The sequence below is a fragment of the Oryza sativa genome, chromosome 2 (assembly GCF_034140825.1).
Source record: "Oryza sativa Japonica Group chromosome 2, ASM3414082v1".
NCBI lineage: Eukaryota > Viridiplantae > Streptophyta > Magnoliopsida > Poales > Poaceae > Oryza > Oryza sativa.
The window spans coordinates 22,364,550-22,383,025 of NC_089036.1; the positions used below are offsets into that span (position 1 = coordinate 22,364,550).

An 18,476-nucleotide genomic window follows, 5' to 3' on the forward strand; every position below is an offset into this window, starting at 1 on the left:
CCCTCAGCCCACAGTCTCTCTCTCCCTCCTCGGGCCGGCTTCACCTTCCCCTCCTCCCACTTTGGGCCACCGGCCCAGCCCTTTTGCTCCTCCCTCGCTGAGAAATCTATTTTGCCTCCCTCCTCGCAATTCAAATAATTTTTCAGGTAGTAAATGATTTTTAATGAAAAAGTTGTGAACAACAAAGTTGTATAACTTATCAGGATCTACAACTTTTGTTTTGGTCATTTTGCTATATGACTTTGTTTCAATAATTTGAATTTGAATTTCAAATTATGACAACTTCAAACAATATTTTCAAATACTAAATGATTTCAACTCAAAAAGTCATCAACAACAAAGTTGTATGACTCACAATATCTACAACTTTTGTTTTGGCCATTTTGCTATATGACTTTGTTTCAATAATTTGAATTTGAATTTCAAATTATGACAACTTCAAACAACATAACATTGTTCACAAAATTTACATCTGGTTTTATGTAAATTTTGTGAACAATGTTACTATCACTTTGTCGGATGAAGAAACAACCAAAAAAAAAGTTATAGATATTGATGGGTTATACAACTTTGTTGTTGATGACATTTTTAGTTGAAATCATTTAGTATTTGAAAATATTGTTTGAAGTTGTCATGATTTGAAATTCAAATTCGAATTATTTAAAACAAAGTCATATCAAAATGACCAAAACAAAAGTTGTAGATATTGATGAGTTATACAACTTTGTTGTTGATGACTTTTTTAGTTGAAATCATTTAGTATTTGAAAATGTTGTTTGAAGTTATCAAAATTTGAAATTCAAATTCAAATTATTGAAACAAAGTCATATAGCAAAATGACCAAAACAAAAGTTGTAGATCTTGATATGTTATTCAACTTTGTTGTTGACATTTTTTTCATTTGAAATCATTTACTACCCGAAAAATTATTTGAATTTCTTGTATTTTAAAATTCAAATTTTATATAGATCAATCAAACTCAGATAGAGAAATAACCAAAATAAAAGTTGTAGATCTCAATAAGTTATACAACTTTTCCACATAAGTTAATTTAGTATGATAAAATTCGATTCGAAGTTTTAATATTTTGAAATTTCCAGGTTAAATGACCATTTTGTGCAAGTAACTTGTATAATAGGTTTCCAGATAGCAAGGTTATTCTGGTAAAATCGCATCAAAATTGGTACTTCCCTCAACCCTAGCCGATTCCAAATCTGAGTCCAGATCTCGTTCCTCTTCTTTCCCCAAACCAGCGCCTCTCCTCCTCCTCTTCCCGCACCGCCGCCTGATTCGACGAGACCCCCGCCTCGTCCTTCCTCTTGTTCGCCGACGACGGCGCTGTCGCTGGGGTTAGGGGCCATGGCGCGTCGCGGTTCCCCTCTCCTCTTCTCTCACCTCGCCTCCCATGGCGGCCGCGCTCCTCCGCCGCACGCTCCACCTCCACCTCCGCCGCGTGCTCCCCTCCCCTCCCCGCACCGGCGCCCTCCTCCTCCATCGCCGCTCGCCGTGCCGTCTTACTCCCACCTAACCGCTTACCGCGCTGGCCTCCGTCTCCGCTACCGCCACGCTCGGGAGCGGCGGTTCTGCCGCCGACGGCACTCCTGGGCCTAGGGCAGCCAGATCACGTGGCGGTAGTCCCCGGGCGTCTCGACGATGGCGTGTGGCTGCATGATGCATTGACAGCTTGTAGCGGCAGCCCCGGGGCGCTTTGATTGCCTGATTTTTCCGAGCTGTTGCACGATCAGCTTGGAAGTGGATTCGTCACCGCCTCTCCATTTCCCCACCACGTGCATGGCCAAATGATTGCTTGAGCCTAGCACGGGATTTGGACGGAATGGCTTAACGAACATTGTGTTGGGCTAGCTAGTTGGGTATGGGGGTGGGTAAGTTATGTCTGCCAGGGTAAAAAAGTCCTTTTGCATTTTGTAAATATTTTTTTCCTTTTATGTTATCTCACAAATCTGAAGTCCACCTTACTGTCATCCAGAACAAGGGCATACTGAAGCCTCGTTTGAAAAAAGTAAGTTCAAATATGCAACCTAAAGAAATCAGAAAAAAATCATAACTGCAACATAAATAGGAGTAAGAACACAATTGTCTTTTACTTTACGTTGGTTAGTTTATTTTTTTTAACTAACTAACTTTATTATATAAGAAGATGGAGGAAGTAAAGTGTTAGAATTTCCTTTCAGACGTGGCATATTAGCACGCAAATGTCGAATTGAAAAATTATATTTGGTATGGCTGAATATTGTACCTTTTGATTTCTTTGGAGCTGCATGTTTTACAACTTCGTAAGAAAAAAGCAGTTCATATATGATCTTAATCTGTTTCCCCTGAATCACTGGAAGTGTATTTCCTCTTATATGTGTGTATGCTTTATTCGCTTCACTCTGTTTTGCAGGACTGAAAGAGTAGTTGTATACATTACAAACAACTTATTTCATACTTAAAAAGTCAAATGTTTGAATACACTATATGCATTCTAGACCAAGAATTATTGAGTAATAGACATTACAAGCAACTTATTTCGACCTAGTTATAATTTGCAGGAGAGCTACGCGGGCAATAAACACCTGCGCAGGCTGCTTAACACAGTACACAATTCAGGTTTTGTTTGTGGTCACAGTGTTCCCGAATCAGATGGAGGAAGTGTCACTTGCAGGGGATCAAGAATCACCGCATTTGCCGAGGCCATCATCCCCTCTGCCGTGAAATACCTATCCTTTTCCATGTAGACAAAGTGTAAAACCTTGCTCATGAGCCAGAAGAGCTTCCTGCACGGCGGAGGAACAACACCCGCATCCCTAGTCACCAGCCTTAGGAGCTCAAACCTACAGCCCTGGAGGACCCTCCTCATCTCTCTCTTGGCCTCCTCCATCGATGCCTCCGGTGAGCCGCGGCCTCCGCCGCTGTGGGAAAGAGCATGCAACATGACGCTATTGACCTTCCCCATTTTGATTTCCTTCTCGTATGTCTGCATGTCATTGAGAAGGCGACCGATAGTGTTCGCAAGGTTCATTAGGTGGATGTACTCCTCGCTCCTGAAAACCTCTTCCGAGAGCTCTGGTCCGACGAACAATGCCGCCGAGGTGATGATGGGGCCTACAGCAAAGGAGTCCACGGCAGCTGACATGTACTCCTCCACTGTTGTTGGCACATACTTGTCCATCCTCCATTCGGCCTCGGTCAACATGCCCCTCACCGTGAACCACCACTGCAAATAGATTATATATTATATCGTGGAAAACTAAAACCTAGAAGCCTTAAAAGTGGAAACTCACACACGTAGAAGAGATAGGTTTACCGATTCGGCGATATGATCCACGGCATTGCGTTTCTGCAGCGGCATGGCCTTTTCCGCAATCTGCTTGCTCGTGTTGTAAACAGCATAGAATAGAATCTCTACACACTCGGAGGAGAAGCCAATCTCACCATGGTCGTCCCACCTGTACAGCACGATATATATTATCACAACAGGACTGATAGATATTAGTTGTACAAAAGACATAGTGTACAGGTGTGTTGTACTTCTCTATTAATTTGACCAAGTTCTCCATTTCTTCTTTTGATCCTTCACCGTCAAAGAAGTCATCGACTGTGGTCGTCAAGATGCAGTTCTGGGTCCATGCAATGCGGGCTGATTCAGAAGGCAACAGGACGGCAGCAGCACTGAAATAGGTTATCGATGGCATTAATCTTGCAAATTTCAGCTCATCCAATCTGGTATGTGCCACCCAACTGTCATATGCTCAATATTAGTGAATGATATCAAAAACATCTTATTGGAATGGATGAATCGAGGATAGGTATATATGATCATATATAGATAGATTTCGCACCTATTGAGGTCTTGGAGTTCTTGTTGGTAGACAGATTGAGAGGAATGGAATTCGTCAACAGCCAAAGCCAGAATTTCATCATTTGGAATAACGCCACTGATCCATGTTATAATAGGTTCACGATTTAGACAACTACAACAGTAAAGAAATAAATTGTACGGCTGTGATGTGTAACAATGATATCTACCGGTATCCTGATTTCAGCAGCTTGAAGCCCTCGATTTTTAGTTGTTCCTTGGTCTTGAATTGTTCTATGTTCCTCTTCTGCTCTAGCCTTTCCAAGATGGCATAGACTGGGCATTTCAAGGCATACTCCACCTGCGAAAGCGAAAGTATGATAATGGCATTATGAGAAAGATTCGCCTTCTTTTGCATGGCTGCGATGTTTTTTTGCAAGAACATTTGTTCGCTAAGATGTTATTTAGTAGGCAAATTTTTCTACAGAACACCCAAAGTATTTGTAATTTGTTGATATAAACATCATAAAAACATGTCATGGTTGGAAAACACTCTAAAAAATTGGTAATTTGGCAGAGGACATTTTTAGCCTAATTGGATAGATAAATTCTTCAAATAAACGAGAATGCCCCAATGGTCACAGACTTGTAACATGGATGTTGGAGAGAAAATTTAGAAAAATGTGACTCTAAATTTGCCATCACCCCAAATACATTAATACTAGCAAGCAGTATTTTATATCTTTACTCTTGCTCTCTTTAGTTGGTCTGAAAATATCCTCTAGCAAATTACTAGCTTTTTTAGGGTTTCCTTCAACCGTGACACATTTTTACAATGATCTCCAGCAAATTACATAAACTTTAAGTGTAGTCTAGCAAAATTTGCCTATTTAGTACTTGCCTCCGGTAATTCTGATATGTGTATCATTTTGGAAGATATTTTTTCCAGTAGTACTCTTGCTGACCAAGAACCAATTTCTTCTAGAATCAAATCATCTTCCAAGCAACGAAGTTGTGAACTTTTGTACAACTCAAGCAAAGCCTTAGTATCATTTAGATATCCATGAATTGAATCATCAAAGCTGGATTGTTCCACAAATTGAGCCATTCCATCTGCTCAATAGTTCCGAAATGATTATTAATATTTCCAATTGAAATTTTGTACTGCAAAACCGAGCAAAAGCTAGGACATTCAAATTTAAGTGTCCTGAAGCTCCATGCAGTACCTGAGGTGATGTCATAACCATGCATACGTAATAGGCGAAATGCCATTGCACATGTTCTCATGTCCAACATTAGCTCCTCCTCATTATGCATCCATAACCTGCAAACATAATACAATAGAAATAAAGTAGTAGGTACAAAGGCACATCAAATTGCCATCATTAGCCTCTCCTATATCTTTTTAATTAGGTATTTTTTTATGAGTTGCTGTTACCTGTATGTCATGTCCAATATATCACTTATTTCACAAGCAAAACTCTCAGAGATACCCATCCTTTCAAGAGTATCCACCATGCAAAGTTGTGAATAAGCATTTTGCGGATACATCACCGGGACTGGAAAACACCCATTTCCAGTTAGTATATTTGACATCTCATATTTCTAGTTGACATTCTTGGTCACTTGCTTGGGCAAAATACATATAGTACCCGGGGGGAGGGGGGGGGCACACCTGGGCCACCAAACTTGCTTGTAACAAAATCCAAGTAAGCGAGGCCGCTATAGTTGTGGCCATGGATTATTGTAGCAGCAGTTGCAGAAGGCGAGTTGAAAATCGATCCATTCTTCCTTTGATACGCCATTACCTGATTCCAGTCTTGTAGGTTGCCTAACCCTTCAGACACATATGCCATGAAGGCTCTTCTTGATGAAGCTGTACCATAAGCATCCCTGACCATGGAGATCATCAAATGATAACATTGAAAATTCTAAATAAAGGCCCCGTTTGGCACAGCTCTAGCTTACCTAGAGCCGGAGCTGTGCCAAACGGTCCAGATCTTCCGTTTTCTGGAGCGGAGTTAGCAGAACTATTCCTAGAAAATGAACTACGGGGGTGGAGCTAGGTTTTTGCTGCTCCACAGCTCCACTCCACCCCAAAAGACCCACTACCCTTTAAGTTTTTAGTCTATTTACATGAAAATGCTACTCAACTACCCCTCCACACCTCCTCTCATCCTCACATCTTCTTCCTGATGGGCGTCTGTGGTGACGGCAGCGGGTAGCGGCGGGAAGCGGCGGGCGACGGCAACATCTGTGTCGGCGAGCGGGGCGGCAGCGTCGACGGCAGTGGGCGACAACGGCGGCGGGAAGCGGCGAGTGATGGCAGCATCTTTGTCAGCGGGCGGCGGCGGCATCGTCGGCGTCTGCGGGAAGCGGTGGGCGACAGCGGCGTCTGGTGGCGACGGGCGACGGCGCCCGAGACGACGACGGGCGGCGCGCCTGGGACAGCGAACGGCCGGCGGCTTGTTTTCTTTATTTTTAGTTTTTTTTCTTTTTTATCTTCAGATCTGGAGCTGAAACCTAGCCAAACTCTAACAGAAGCTAGCTCTCACTGAAATTGTAGTTTAGAGCTAGGAGTTGGAGTTTGGAGCCCTATCAAATGGGGCCAAAATATAAGGACTTCTTAAGGAGCTCCAAGTATATTTGAACAGTTCATTGGTGTTTGATCCAATGGGTGATATAATCTAGAGATAATATAAGAAATGCTATTGACAAGCGTCCAAATCCAAGAAATGCTACCCGATAAGTGTGAGTTCCAAGAAATGTCTTCGTACAAATGACTTTGTCCTAAACATGCCATCATCGTTAGGGTTCCGTCCATTCCGCGCCGTAAGAACACTGTCAATTCCTAACAGTGATAGCATTTTTGGGACAAAATAATTTGTACGATAGCATTTCTTTGAACTTACACTTGTCGATGACATTTTTTGGATTTGGACGCTTGTCAATGGCATTTCTTGGATTATCTCTATAATCTATTACCTTGTTAGAGGTAAAACCTCATAGTAAGGAAAGAAAACATCTTATTGCAAGTGCCATTAACAACAAACCTAACCTGTTAATAAGGGAAGTATAATAAGTAAGTATACTCCATCCCAAAATATAAATACTTTTAGAGTTCGAAATTACTCCCGGAATACAAAGGCTTAGAACATCTCCTGCCGATTGTCAATAAGAATCTTCGGTACTAAAAGAAACTGTCATTATTTGGGTTTTGGGTGCTCCAACTTGATCCAACATCCCTAATGGATGAACCAATCCCACCCTATCCTCCCACCACCGCCTCCGCCCTACCGTCTCGGCATCCCGACAACTTCCCTGCCCTCCATCGCCTGTCCCCGAGTGTCGCCGTTCCCATCCAGCCATCCTCCCACCACCAGCTCTGGGCCAGCCTCTCATTGTGCGGAGATCAACCTCTCACTGCTTATTGCTGCCCCACCAGGACTGCCTCATGCTCTAGCGGGCATCCCTGATGCACAGCGCCCTATTCCTAACCTCTCCCATCGCTCATTCATGGCATCCTACTGCCATCCAAGAGTGTCGCCCGTCCCTGACCTTGTTCTTTGTGGTGAGCCCTTTGTTCTCAGGTCAATAGCGGTGAACTTTTCGTCCCGGTCACGCTTCATGGTGCAGAGGCCCTCGATCTTGGGTTGGTGGTTGTGCCAGTGTAGAACTTGCTGGGGTTTATGGAAGCTGTGATAGTGACCTCGTCCTCTGCGGCACTGCCATTGGACAAGGTCTACTATAGGCTACAACGGCTTAGGTGGTGTTTGGATCCAGGGACTTAACTTTAGTCCCTATATTTAGAAACTAATTTATAGTATTAAATATAGACTACTTATAAAACTAATTACATAAATGAAAGCTAATTCACGAGATAATTTTTTTAAGCCTAATTAATCCATAATTAGAGAACGTTTACTGTAGCATCACATAGGCTAATCATGGATTAATTAGGCTCAATAGATTCGTCTCGCGAATTAGTCCAAGATTATGGATGGGTTTTATTAATAGTCTACGTTTAATATTTATAATTAATTTCTAAATATCCGATGTGATAGGGACTTAAAAGTTTTAGTCCCATCTATACAGGGCCTAAGTGTGATGCTCATAGGCCCTCATGAATTATACACGTGCAAGCATTGTTTGGATAAATTAATTGAGGTTTTCAGAACATTTGGTCCCTGTAGATGTCTTTGCATGACAAATTTGTATTTTAGAGATGAAATAACATTAAACCACATGTAGGACTATGTTGTAATATCAAACTACATGAGGGAAGTAGTGTAAAAATATAAATGTGTAGGACTATTTTGTAATATTCATTGCTACGACCATTGCATTAATAGTATAATATAGATATGATGTTGTAAACTTTTTAACATGAAGATGTCCATTCGTCATATTAAAATTATCATGCAAATATTTTTTTTGCGGGGAAAAAAATATTTGCACAAAAATTTTAATATGACGAATGGACATCTTCATGTAAAATATGTAAAAATATATGTCATCCTTGAAGTATATTTATTGATAAAATAAATCACAACAAAATAAATTATACTTTAATTCATAGTTTTTAAGAATGCGAAAAAATGAAATAAAAAATATTCCAAAATGATGCTTCCATATTTTCTTCACTTTAAATATCAAATGTTAGCAAACTCTGTTGAAACTCGTATTCAACCCATCCCCTATCCATTAGGGATCTCTAATCTTGGCTCTGATCCTCCCTAAATATGTGGAGTTCCATTGCACTTCCTATCCCCATTCTTCTTCTTCTTGTTGTTTTTTGCATGAAATTTTAAATTTTGTAGGATATCAACAAAATACTAAAGGTGAGTCAGATGTATGCTTAAGATAGGTTAGGGAATAAAAAAATAGAGAGGGTGGGAGGGGGTGGATTAAAGGGACTCTGAATACAAATATACAGGAGGGGAATTCAATGATGTTATACATAAAAAGAAAATAAAAGTATTCTATAATCGCTTTATTTAATCTGTACCAAGCAGGTTTGCTTTACTGCCGGTTATTACCATGATAATCAGGCTTACCACTAGGGTGCGGTAGTGTTTAAGGTCTAGTAAGCCAGCTAATATAACTTCAAAAAAATTAAACAAAACCTTCAAGTTATGGTAAATTTCTAGTTTTTATCGGTTTACGGTGGTTCCCATAACTAGGCTTTCCACCATGAAGAGATTAGCCCTCCCAAACGGTAAAATGAATCGGAGGGAGTATTTTAAACGCATGAGAATTTTGCCTCTATCTTCTATTATATACTAAAAGTCCATTAAACTTCCTATAAACACTCCTAATCCGCCACGTGGCACTCCTACAAACGCTCATATGCTGCCATGTGGCGCTCTAACAAAATAAAAAAATTGTTAGAAATTCTAAAAAAAAAGATTTAGTTAGATCTATCTTCGAAAAAAGTAGTCCGAAACCTTCCTCTCTGTTCGGTGTGCGCACGCATGTTAGCCATCCCTCCCTCCCTTCTGTTGATTTTTTCTCTCTCCTATGGTAGTTAAGTTAGTTAAGGTAAAAGACATCCAATGTTTTTATGGCCATGCATTCATATTAATTTATTGGTTTCGGTAGTTCTATAAATAGATAAACAATCTTTTAAATAGTTGTAACTTTTAAATTATATTTCAATTTATGACCTATTTGTACCATTGTATTTTTTAATTAAATCAATAATTAAGATCCAAATAGACTATGATGTAACGCTACAAAATTATTACTGCTGAACTCACATTCATCTTGAGGCCTCTAAGAAAATAAAATCAAAATATGCCACCCTAATTTTTTACTCATACACTGTTAGATATCTAACAACTTTGTGCAGACTTAAGTAACTTCTGTCAACATCTACATGAATTGGTCGATAAATAAGATGATCGATCATAGCATCTAATTTATAGATATGATCTAATAAATTAAGAAATTCGACCATCAATTTTCATTAAATCAGTGGACCCATTGTTTTAGCCTGTTAGACCTATTTTATCAAAACAAAAAGAACACATTCAGATCAATTTTTATCTAAGTCGGTGGACCCATTAATTGCTTTATATCATTAGATCTCTGTAAAATAACCACATCCGGAACCTCCACGTCCAGTGCGAACATACGTACGTAAATCAAAATTATCTTTACAGGTTAAAAGAACACACAATAGACCTCCACGTACTAGGTCTAGCGGCTCTCAAACTGTCACTTAGAATATCCTAAGGTGCTATTAAATTAGAGAAAATACTATTAAATTAGGGAAAATAATAGAAAAACAGACAAAGAAAAGAAAGCATCTGAATATAGGTTTCTATTTAAATTAATGGGTACATTGTTTCTGGTTGCAGAATTTTTTCATAAAAAACATCTCAAACCTCTCTCCTCCCTACCCTCCCTGTGCGGTGTTAATGCCCATTAACATCGCATAAACGCTTCTAAGCCATTACACGACATTCTTAAATTAGAGAAAATCATAGGAATTTTGAAAAAAAGACACATCTAACCATTGGTTTTGACTTAAATCATTGGACACATTATTTTGAATCGATTGACACACTATTTTTGGTCATTGGATCTATTTTTATAAAAGAAACACCCCAAACATCCTTCCCTCCCTCCCGCTCCTTTGCGGCATGCGGTGCTAAAAGTCTATTATACATCTTATAAACACTCTTTAAGCTGTTACATTGCTCTTTTAAGTGAGACAATATCCTCCAAATTCTGACAAGAAAAGAAAACTTCCAACCATCGATTTCGACTTAAACATATGACAAATCATTTAGGTCGTTAGATTAATCATTTAGAAAAACATGCCAAACCTTCCTCCCTCCCTGCCCGTGTGTGGCATGCACCATTCCTTTACTCTCTGTTTTTTTATCTCCCTGACAATTAAAATTGAAATTATCTATATGTCAAAGAAAAACCACAAATGGATCTCCACCTATTACTTATATCCTGTTAGACATCTAACGACTTTCTACCAACTTAATTAATTTCTCTTAACATTGTCCATGTTTTTCTTTTTGGTAAAACTTGCTATAGTACATTGTAAATTCTTGACATTTAACGTAGAACAATCTAGAAATTTCTATTTGTTATAAGAGACTTCAGTTTAGTGAGAATTCACTAAAAATACTATGAATCTATGATCATTACTTCAATACACGAGAGAAAATTTAAACATATGCCTTTACCCTGTGCAAGGTTATATGCACTTCTATTTTCATCCCAATTTGCAAGATCAAAGCATATCAAGGATGATTCATAAAACATAAATCTCAAAAAAAAATGGACATGAAATAAATTGAAAAAATGTTGTTGGATTTAAAACTCATTCTAAATAGAAAAATTCAAACATTTTAGGAGGATTGTTAGAATGAAAATAGATATAAAAATTAACTACAGTAATAAATGACATTATTGGACTATTTTGGGGGGTGTGGGCGGGAGGGGGTGCAAGATATCTTTCAGGGCAGTCAAAAAATATAAAAAAATTTCTCATGGGAACCACATACATTGTTTCGACACAACTGCACGATCTCAAGTAATTTTATTTTAGAATTTATATGTAGCGATGGTGCCAACGTTCAAAGCAAAATAAGTAAATTTAATTTAGTTTAGAATATAATAAAAGCATTATTATTAAAAGTCACCCATACATAAATATTCATAAGAAAATTTCACCACATTAAGTAAGGTGCCCGCGCATGTGCGCGGGCTACCTTCCTAGTTCTATTAAAGGTAGCAGATTGAGCTATCTTCATCGAACTCTAGTGTACCAAATTAGTTCATAAGCTAATGAGAAAGGGTAGAAAAGTATTTCTACTTGAACACGCCCTACATGCCTCGCTGTGTCACCGCCAATATTAGTTGACACGTAAATACAAAGCTAAAAATAACAAATAAATACAAATATTCACACTTGGATTTTGCAATGGACTAACCTTTCCAATTCGATCTTCCGAATGTGAATAATCCCATCAATATCCGTTTGCATAACAGGCAATTCCAAACCCGTTCTAGTGGCAAGGCTAAGCAAGCCAGAAAAGGTAATGTTGAAACCCACAGGAGCAACAGTTTGCTCATCCATGGCAACTGAGAAATTTCTTCCAATAAAATTCAGTCCTGCCAAAACCATTTTTCGTAGCTATATAAGAAGGTTTCACCCTACAGTACAAAGATCTAGACAAGGTTAAAACAACACCCTCATGAATGCAATTATTGATTTTGTACCTCTGCTGATGTGATCTCGGCCAGTATTCCATCTTTTCAGTGCAACAACACATGCCAATGTACACAAAAGAATGTCTTTGTTGACTACCAAACCTGGCAGGTTTGTACCCCAAGATCCATCATCATATTGGTTTTGCAGTATCCACTCAATAGATTGCGGAAAGCGTGGAGTTTGATGAGAGCCCTGCACTGGCACCATGGCCACCCATGCAGTGTCGTATGAAGATGGTTGTAATTGGACATCCCTAAGCTGCTTCCTTATCTTGTCATGCAGTTCATTCTTATGCTGCATATCCCATCGGAATAATAAACTCAACCATGGATATGTTTCACAAAGCAATGCATGAGGTTTAGTTATAATACTCAGCTGCGACATGGTATGAGCACGCTGCTGTTTGATCTACCCTAAATCTGTTGATAGTCACAACTAATCGAGTCTGGTTTTTTAAAGCTTTAATAGGATGCAGTCGTTGGTGCCTTGGTGGCCAACGTTTATCTATCCCTTGTTAAAGGTGTTGTATTGAAATTGTTGTGGTGAAAACCTAACTTTTTGATAGGACAATATTGGTAAACATATATATGATGTTTTCTTTGGGAGGGTACTATCGCAGTCTCTTGGAGAGTGCCTCATTTGCATAGATGGCCTTCATGTATTCTTTTTTCATATATCTTTCAAAATGCATTTTCATCTTTTGTCATGTTGTTGTGGTTTTTCTACTAATTTTGGCAGTATTTTGGTTGTGCACATCTCTGGCTAATCACTAGTCAGTACGGAGGCCAAGAGTTTCTTTTAATGAATTACTCTATAATAAAAAAAGGAATTGCTAAAAAACTGTCGCAAGATTTTTAGGCAAAAAAAAAACATTCAATTGCAACTATAGTATAGTTGTAGTATAACTACAATGTGATTACATTATAGTAACATTGTAACTACAGTGTAGTTACACTGTAACTACATTATAATCTCTATATAAGTTAGATATAAAGTTGCATATATTATTTTAATACTGACATACAAGTTATATTATAGTTATAGTGGAATTATATTACAATTATACTATAGTTAGATTTGAAAGTTTTTCCCTTAAAAAACTTGCGGTGGTTTTTTAGATACTCCCTAAAAAAATGGGCCATGTACCATGCCTTGCTGGCTTCCCGCATTCCTCCCTAATCCCAGGCTCTTCTCAACACCTGCTGCTCCTGGGGAAAGCAAAGGAAATGTGTGAGATATCTCTTTGCAATAGAAAGGATTGTGATAGACAATAAAATTTATCTGTCTAGTATAACAGCTTCGACAACTGTACTCTCAAATACTTCCTCCGTTTTATATTATAAGTCATTTGACTTTTTTCCTAGTCAAATTTCTTTTAAGTTTAACCAAATTTATAGAAAAATATAGTAGTATTTTCAACCCAAAACAAATACATTATACAAAATATATTAATTTTTATTAGATTTAATAGAACTAACTTAATATTTTAGATGTTGCTAAATTTTTCAATAAACTTGGTCAAACTTAATAAAGTTTGACTAGAAAAAAAATCAAGCGACTTATAATATAAAACTTATTATAAACGGAGGGAGTAGCAAAGAGGTATACCATATATTAAGAGATCTTTTGTAGCACTTGGGAGGTACCTCATACCTCTTATACTGACACGAATACGAGGCGCTCTGCTGAACTGCTTTGGTATTATCCCATGAGGTGAAGCTCCGGGGAATTGTCCTCCTGAGCATGCTGAACTCATAGGAAGCATCATTCACGACTGCCCTGTAAAGATACTACACAGCATGGTTTTGAGTTACATGCAACATGGGTTTATATATGTTGAAAAAATAATAATAAGATAAGACCAAGTCACCACAATATTCAGCTATCTATATTACTCCCTCTCATCATTGCTCCGGTTTACCATCTCAACTATTACAAAAGTACAATTGGCCCCCTCAAGTCCTCAACTATGAAAGCAAACAAAATAGACCACTCATCTATTTAATTCGAACACTTAAACCGCTCGTACCCTCTTTTATGTGGTTTAGGACTGAGCTATCTTGATATATCAAATCTTGCAAACTAAACTTTATGTGGACTTCATTTCTTACATGTGCCATTTCTAAGCCTACGGGACAGATGATGGGTTATTCTATTCGTATGAAATATTAACAGTGTACTTGTGCTATTCTACTCCCTCCATCCCACAAAGACTCCATTTTTCAGTTTTTGGATGCAACGTTTGACTCTTCATCTTATTCAAAAAGTTTCTATAATTTATATTTTTATTTTTATTAGATGATAAATTATGAATATTTTATGCGTGACTACTTTTAAATTTGTTTTTTTATAAATTTTTCAAATAAGATGGACGGTCAAATGTTGGACACATGACCCAAAAATGAAGCCTTTGTGGAACCAAGGGGGTATCTTCCAAGTAATATAAGTTGATTTGATTGTGCAATGAAGTCTGTGCAAAGAAATAGAATAAAGGACGAGAAACAAGTAATATAAGTCTTAATAGCAAAAGGTTGACACTATGTCAGACGAGGTTGTTTCCTGTATGAGCAGTGGCGGAGCTGTCGGGGGCGCCGGAGGGGGTCAAACCCCCCCCCCCCCCCCCCAAGCCCCTGTTGCTGTATGATTCTATGGGCAAGGCCAGGCAGTTAGCAAGTCTAGAAAACATTAGCCCATTAACAAAAAAACAGGTTCTACAAAATTGATTAATGACAGAGATCAGAGAAGTAACACAGATAAATGCCACTTTGTTTTCATACGTCCATAGTTTATATGGAAATGATTTAGAAATAAAGACTAGTTCCAAATTAAGAGCTGAAATTCAAGTTTTTTTAATAAAAACCCTACTTTACGTATTGATTATTATCAGCGGTGACTATTTGGCCTCTTTTACTATTAATATTGATCTTCGCCACTGTGTATGAGAACACAAACGGTAGTGTTAGAAGCAAAGTGTAGAGCACTAAAAGGACACAGATGTTTAAAGGGGGTCGTCTGTTTATAGATTCATCGGAGAAAGAAACCCACCTTGTACAGACGAGAGGCAGGACGTACGCTGGAGAAGCAAAACGTAGCAGACCAAGGGGGGCAGGAGGAAGAGATTCCAAGAGGGAAGAACTAGCAGCTTATCGTTGATCAGCTTTCTGCCTGCATCAAATTAAGAGGGCAACACGCATGGAACTAGCGAGTGTGTTCACCTTCCTTATATGTTGCTCCCCGGTGAGTAAAGGGAAGCAACCACTGTAAACCAGAGAGGCGGCTGAGATCGAGAGCCTGATCAGGCAGACCGGCATCCCCCCGTTTGTATTAATGCAAAACAGTACTGTGAAGGGTTTGTGGCATCACATCATGATTAAGTAACACGGGACCCTACTTTTGACAAGTTGTTAATCTGGTGAGATGGTTCCTTTGCTATATATCATAACAAAATAAAGACTACAAGTCCAAAGTCAACGCAAAAAAAAAATCAGTAAATTACACTGACAGTACATAAGTCCTAAAATTTTGAAATTACACCCAAATTTTGTTAAATGTATCGTCGTATATCCAAAAGTTTATACAGCCCTTCAACTGCTGATGTCCCCTACGGCCCTTCAGAGTTTCAGTGAATCAAGCATATATGCTTCCGATTTATACAGTGGTTTTGTCCTGAGCCCTTTGATATCTAGAAAGATTAATTGCTCAAAAAACAGTTCCCCACCCCCCTTGTGCTCAACTAGTACAAAAATTACATGAAAGTTCCTTTTATAAAAACATCGCTCGCTCAAAGTTCCAGTTGTGTTTATAAGGCCTTATTTAGTTGGGGAAAAATTTTAGGTTTGGTTATCACACCGGATATACAAACACACATTTAAGGTATTAAACATAGTCTAATGATAAAACAAATTACAAATTCCGCCAGAAAACTGCGAGACAAATTTATTAAGCCTAATTAATTAATCAGTCATTAGCAAATATTTACTGTAGCACCACATTGTTAAATCATGGCGCAATTAGGCTTAAAAGATTCGTCTCGCAATTTACACGCAAACTGTGTTAGTTTTTTTTTCCACATTTAATACTCCATGCATGTGTCCAAACATTCGATGGAATAGGTGAAAAGTTTTTGTTTTGGGAACTAAACAAGGTCTAAGCGTGCGTACAGGGTAGCGGGAGAATTTATCTGTCCGGTCTTGTATATTACTCCCTCCGTTTCTAAATATTTGACACCGTTAATTTTTTAGCACATGTTTGACCGTTCATTTTATTAAAAATTTTTGTGAAATATGTAAAACTATACGTATACATATAAGTATATTTAACAATAAATCAAATGACTGGAAAAAAATTAATAACTACTTAACTTTTTTAATAAGACGAACGATCAAACATATTTAATAACATTAACAGCGTCTACTATCATTTTAATTGTCTGTGTCTGTATGTTGTCTGTTTCGTTCAAATTTGACCTGCCACATGCAGGTGCAGCTAAGAGTGTGGCTGATATATAAACATAGCTCTTCAGTCAGACATGCCCAAAATACAATTGATTAAACTTGCTGTCATATATATAAACGAAAACGATATACTTGTGATGTATTTATGGATGTAACTTGAACGGAACCTGTACATCCAACCGTAAGAGTTTCCGTGGTTGACGGAGCAGACGATCGAGGACGGCAACCAGGCGCGGGTGGCGGTAGAAAGACGATGCTCATCAGTCCTGTGTCCATACGCTATTATGATGGAGCAGGGCTAGGTTCCAAATTAATCCCGATCGTCTGTTGGTGTAGATCAGACGGCTCAGAATTGGTAGTACTGAGCAGTACCATGTCGCTAGCGAGGTGGTACCGGCAAAGGGATCGTGAAGTCGAATAGTAGTATTGTTTTGGGGAGTAAAATGTCAGACACATTTTAGACTAAAAATTATTCAGTTTTTTTTTCCACTACGGTAGTAGTTAGGCTTAACCTATCACAGTGAACCATTAATGTGCACATCAATTTAAAAGGGAGTATCTATCTAAATGTCAGACACATTTTAGACTAAAAATTAGTCAATTTTTTTTCCACTAGTAAGGCTTAACCTATCACTGTGAACCATTAACTTGCATGCACATCAATATAAAAGATGTTGGGTACTCATTCCAATTCTACTTTAGTAATTACACTATAGTTACACCCTACTTACATTATGTAAGTAGGCTGTAAATGTAGTGTAATTAGGGTGTAATTATGACATATACCCTTTAATTTGTTCTGTTTCTTTAATTTGTTCTGTTTGATCTATTCTCTTGATGTAAAAAAAATTGAATTAATTGCATTGGCCATTCTTTGCCTAGTATCATTCGTGGTAGCAAAAACTCAATTAACTTGTGCCATGGGCCAACAGCCATGCCGCCTTGTTCCACTACTGGAGAAACCAGGACTAGAAACCGGTTTAAGCAGTACATGGGGACTCTATGATCTTAAGTCTCGGTTGGTAATCATTTTTAGTCCCGGTTCTATTTGTGTCAGACGATGTCAGGGCGCCGAGGATCTTTAGTCCCGGTTGATATCACCAACCGGGACTAAATATCTCCCTCCCACGTCTTAAATGGATCGAACCAGACACTATCTTCTGCAGCGGAGTCGACGGGAGAAGGGGCGGCGGCCGCCGGGCTGGGGAGGCGATGGCGGCCCGCGGTAGGAGGAGGCGGCGGGCGGCGGGCGGTGTGCAGCGAGCGGGAGGTGGCGGGCGGTGGGCTGCGAGCGGGAGGCGGCGGCCCGCGGCAAGCGGAGGACTTGATTTGGGGATTTCTTTGTGTTTTTAAGAACTTGTGATTCATTGGATCTATGTTGTTTGATCTGTGATGTATTTGTGATGTAATTTTTTTAGAATTTGTGATGTATTTTCTTTTAGCATGTGTGAAAACTGACAATATTAGTTCTTTTAGCTGATTTTGCACCCATTTTAGATCTTCCATCTATATATACAGTTGACGCGTAAATTTAACCATAAACTAAGTTAAATGATTTGTACCCATTTTAGATATTCTCTCTCCATAGATAGTTCAAGTGTAAATTTTGACCATCTACTTGTACTAGTTATTTATTATTGGAAGGATTCAATACTAATGCATACATAGTTTTTCTTGTCATGTCAAACTACTTTCTAATTCAGCTTTCAAGATCCTTATTAATTAACTACAGCTTAGTAAAGCATATAAATGAAGAAAACAAGCTTAGTGTCTCTTTGTCATTTTAGTTCTTCAAGCTAATTAATCAAAAGCACCAATGATAGGATATGTCAATGCTCCAAAACATTTTCTTTTTTTATGTAGAAACCCTTTACAGTCACCTACATTGCTAACTGTAGTCTACCTTATTTAACAGATCATGGCTATAATCTCAAATGCTGATATTTCTATATGGATGAAACCTTTGCTCCATGATTTCAAGGTA

General features: G+C 38.5%; 1 protein-coding gene across 4 annotated transcripts; it reads right to left on the reverse strand.

Moving 5' to 3' along the window:
* Positions 1-2,403: 2,403 nt before the first annotated feature.
* Positions 2,404-15,349, reverse strand: LOC4329729 (ent-isokaur-15-ene synthase-like). 4 transcript variants are annotated; one of them, XM_015770458.3, is made up of 14 exons: positions 15,084-15,319; positions 13,647-13,828; positions 13,185-13,246; positions 12,047-12,332; positions 11,758-11,938; positions 5,475-5,692; positions 5,238-5,358; positions 5,026-5,123; positions 4,701-4,912; positions 4,030-4,160; positions 3,843-3,938; positions 3,532-3,741; positions 3,308-3,449; positions 2,404-3,217 (listed from the first exon to the last, which is right to left on the reverse strand). In XM_015770458.3, the coding sequence occupies exons 2-14, from the start codon at positions 13,804-13,806 to the stop codon at positions 2,624-2,626; spliced, it is 2,511 nt and encodes an 836-aa protein (XP_015625944.1). In that variant the 5' UTR covers positions 13,807-13,828; positions 15,084-15,319; the 3' UTR covers positions 2,404-2,623. The 4 variants fall into 4 exon arrangements, with proteins under 4 accessions (XP_015625944.1, XP_015625945.1, NP_001388811.1 ...); XM_015770459.3 differs by having other exon boundaries at positions 13,692-13,828; positions 15,084-15,230; NM_001401882.1 differs by having other exon boundaries at positions 2,430-3,217; positions 13,692-13,817; positions 15,084-15,349.
* Positions 15,350-18,476: the final 3,127 nt, after the last annotated feature.

Bases quoted from the DNA above. Each gene is read 5' to 3' on its own strand.
- LOC4329729 (XM_015770458.3), bottom strand. From the start codon at position 13,806: ATGATGCTTCCTATGAGTTCAGCATGCTCAGGAGGACAATTCCCCGGA. The intron at 12,333-13,184 runs GTACATGGCCCA...TGGGATATGCAG, and splicing joins CGGGAAGCCAGCAAGGCATG to CATAAGAATGAACTGCATGA. The intron at 4,913-5,025 runs GTACTGCATGGA...ACTATTGAGCAG, and splicing joins TGGTTATGACATCACCTCAG to ATGGAATGGCTCAATTTGTG.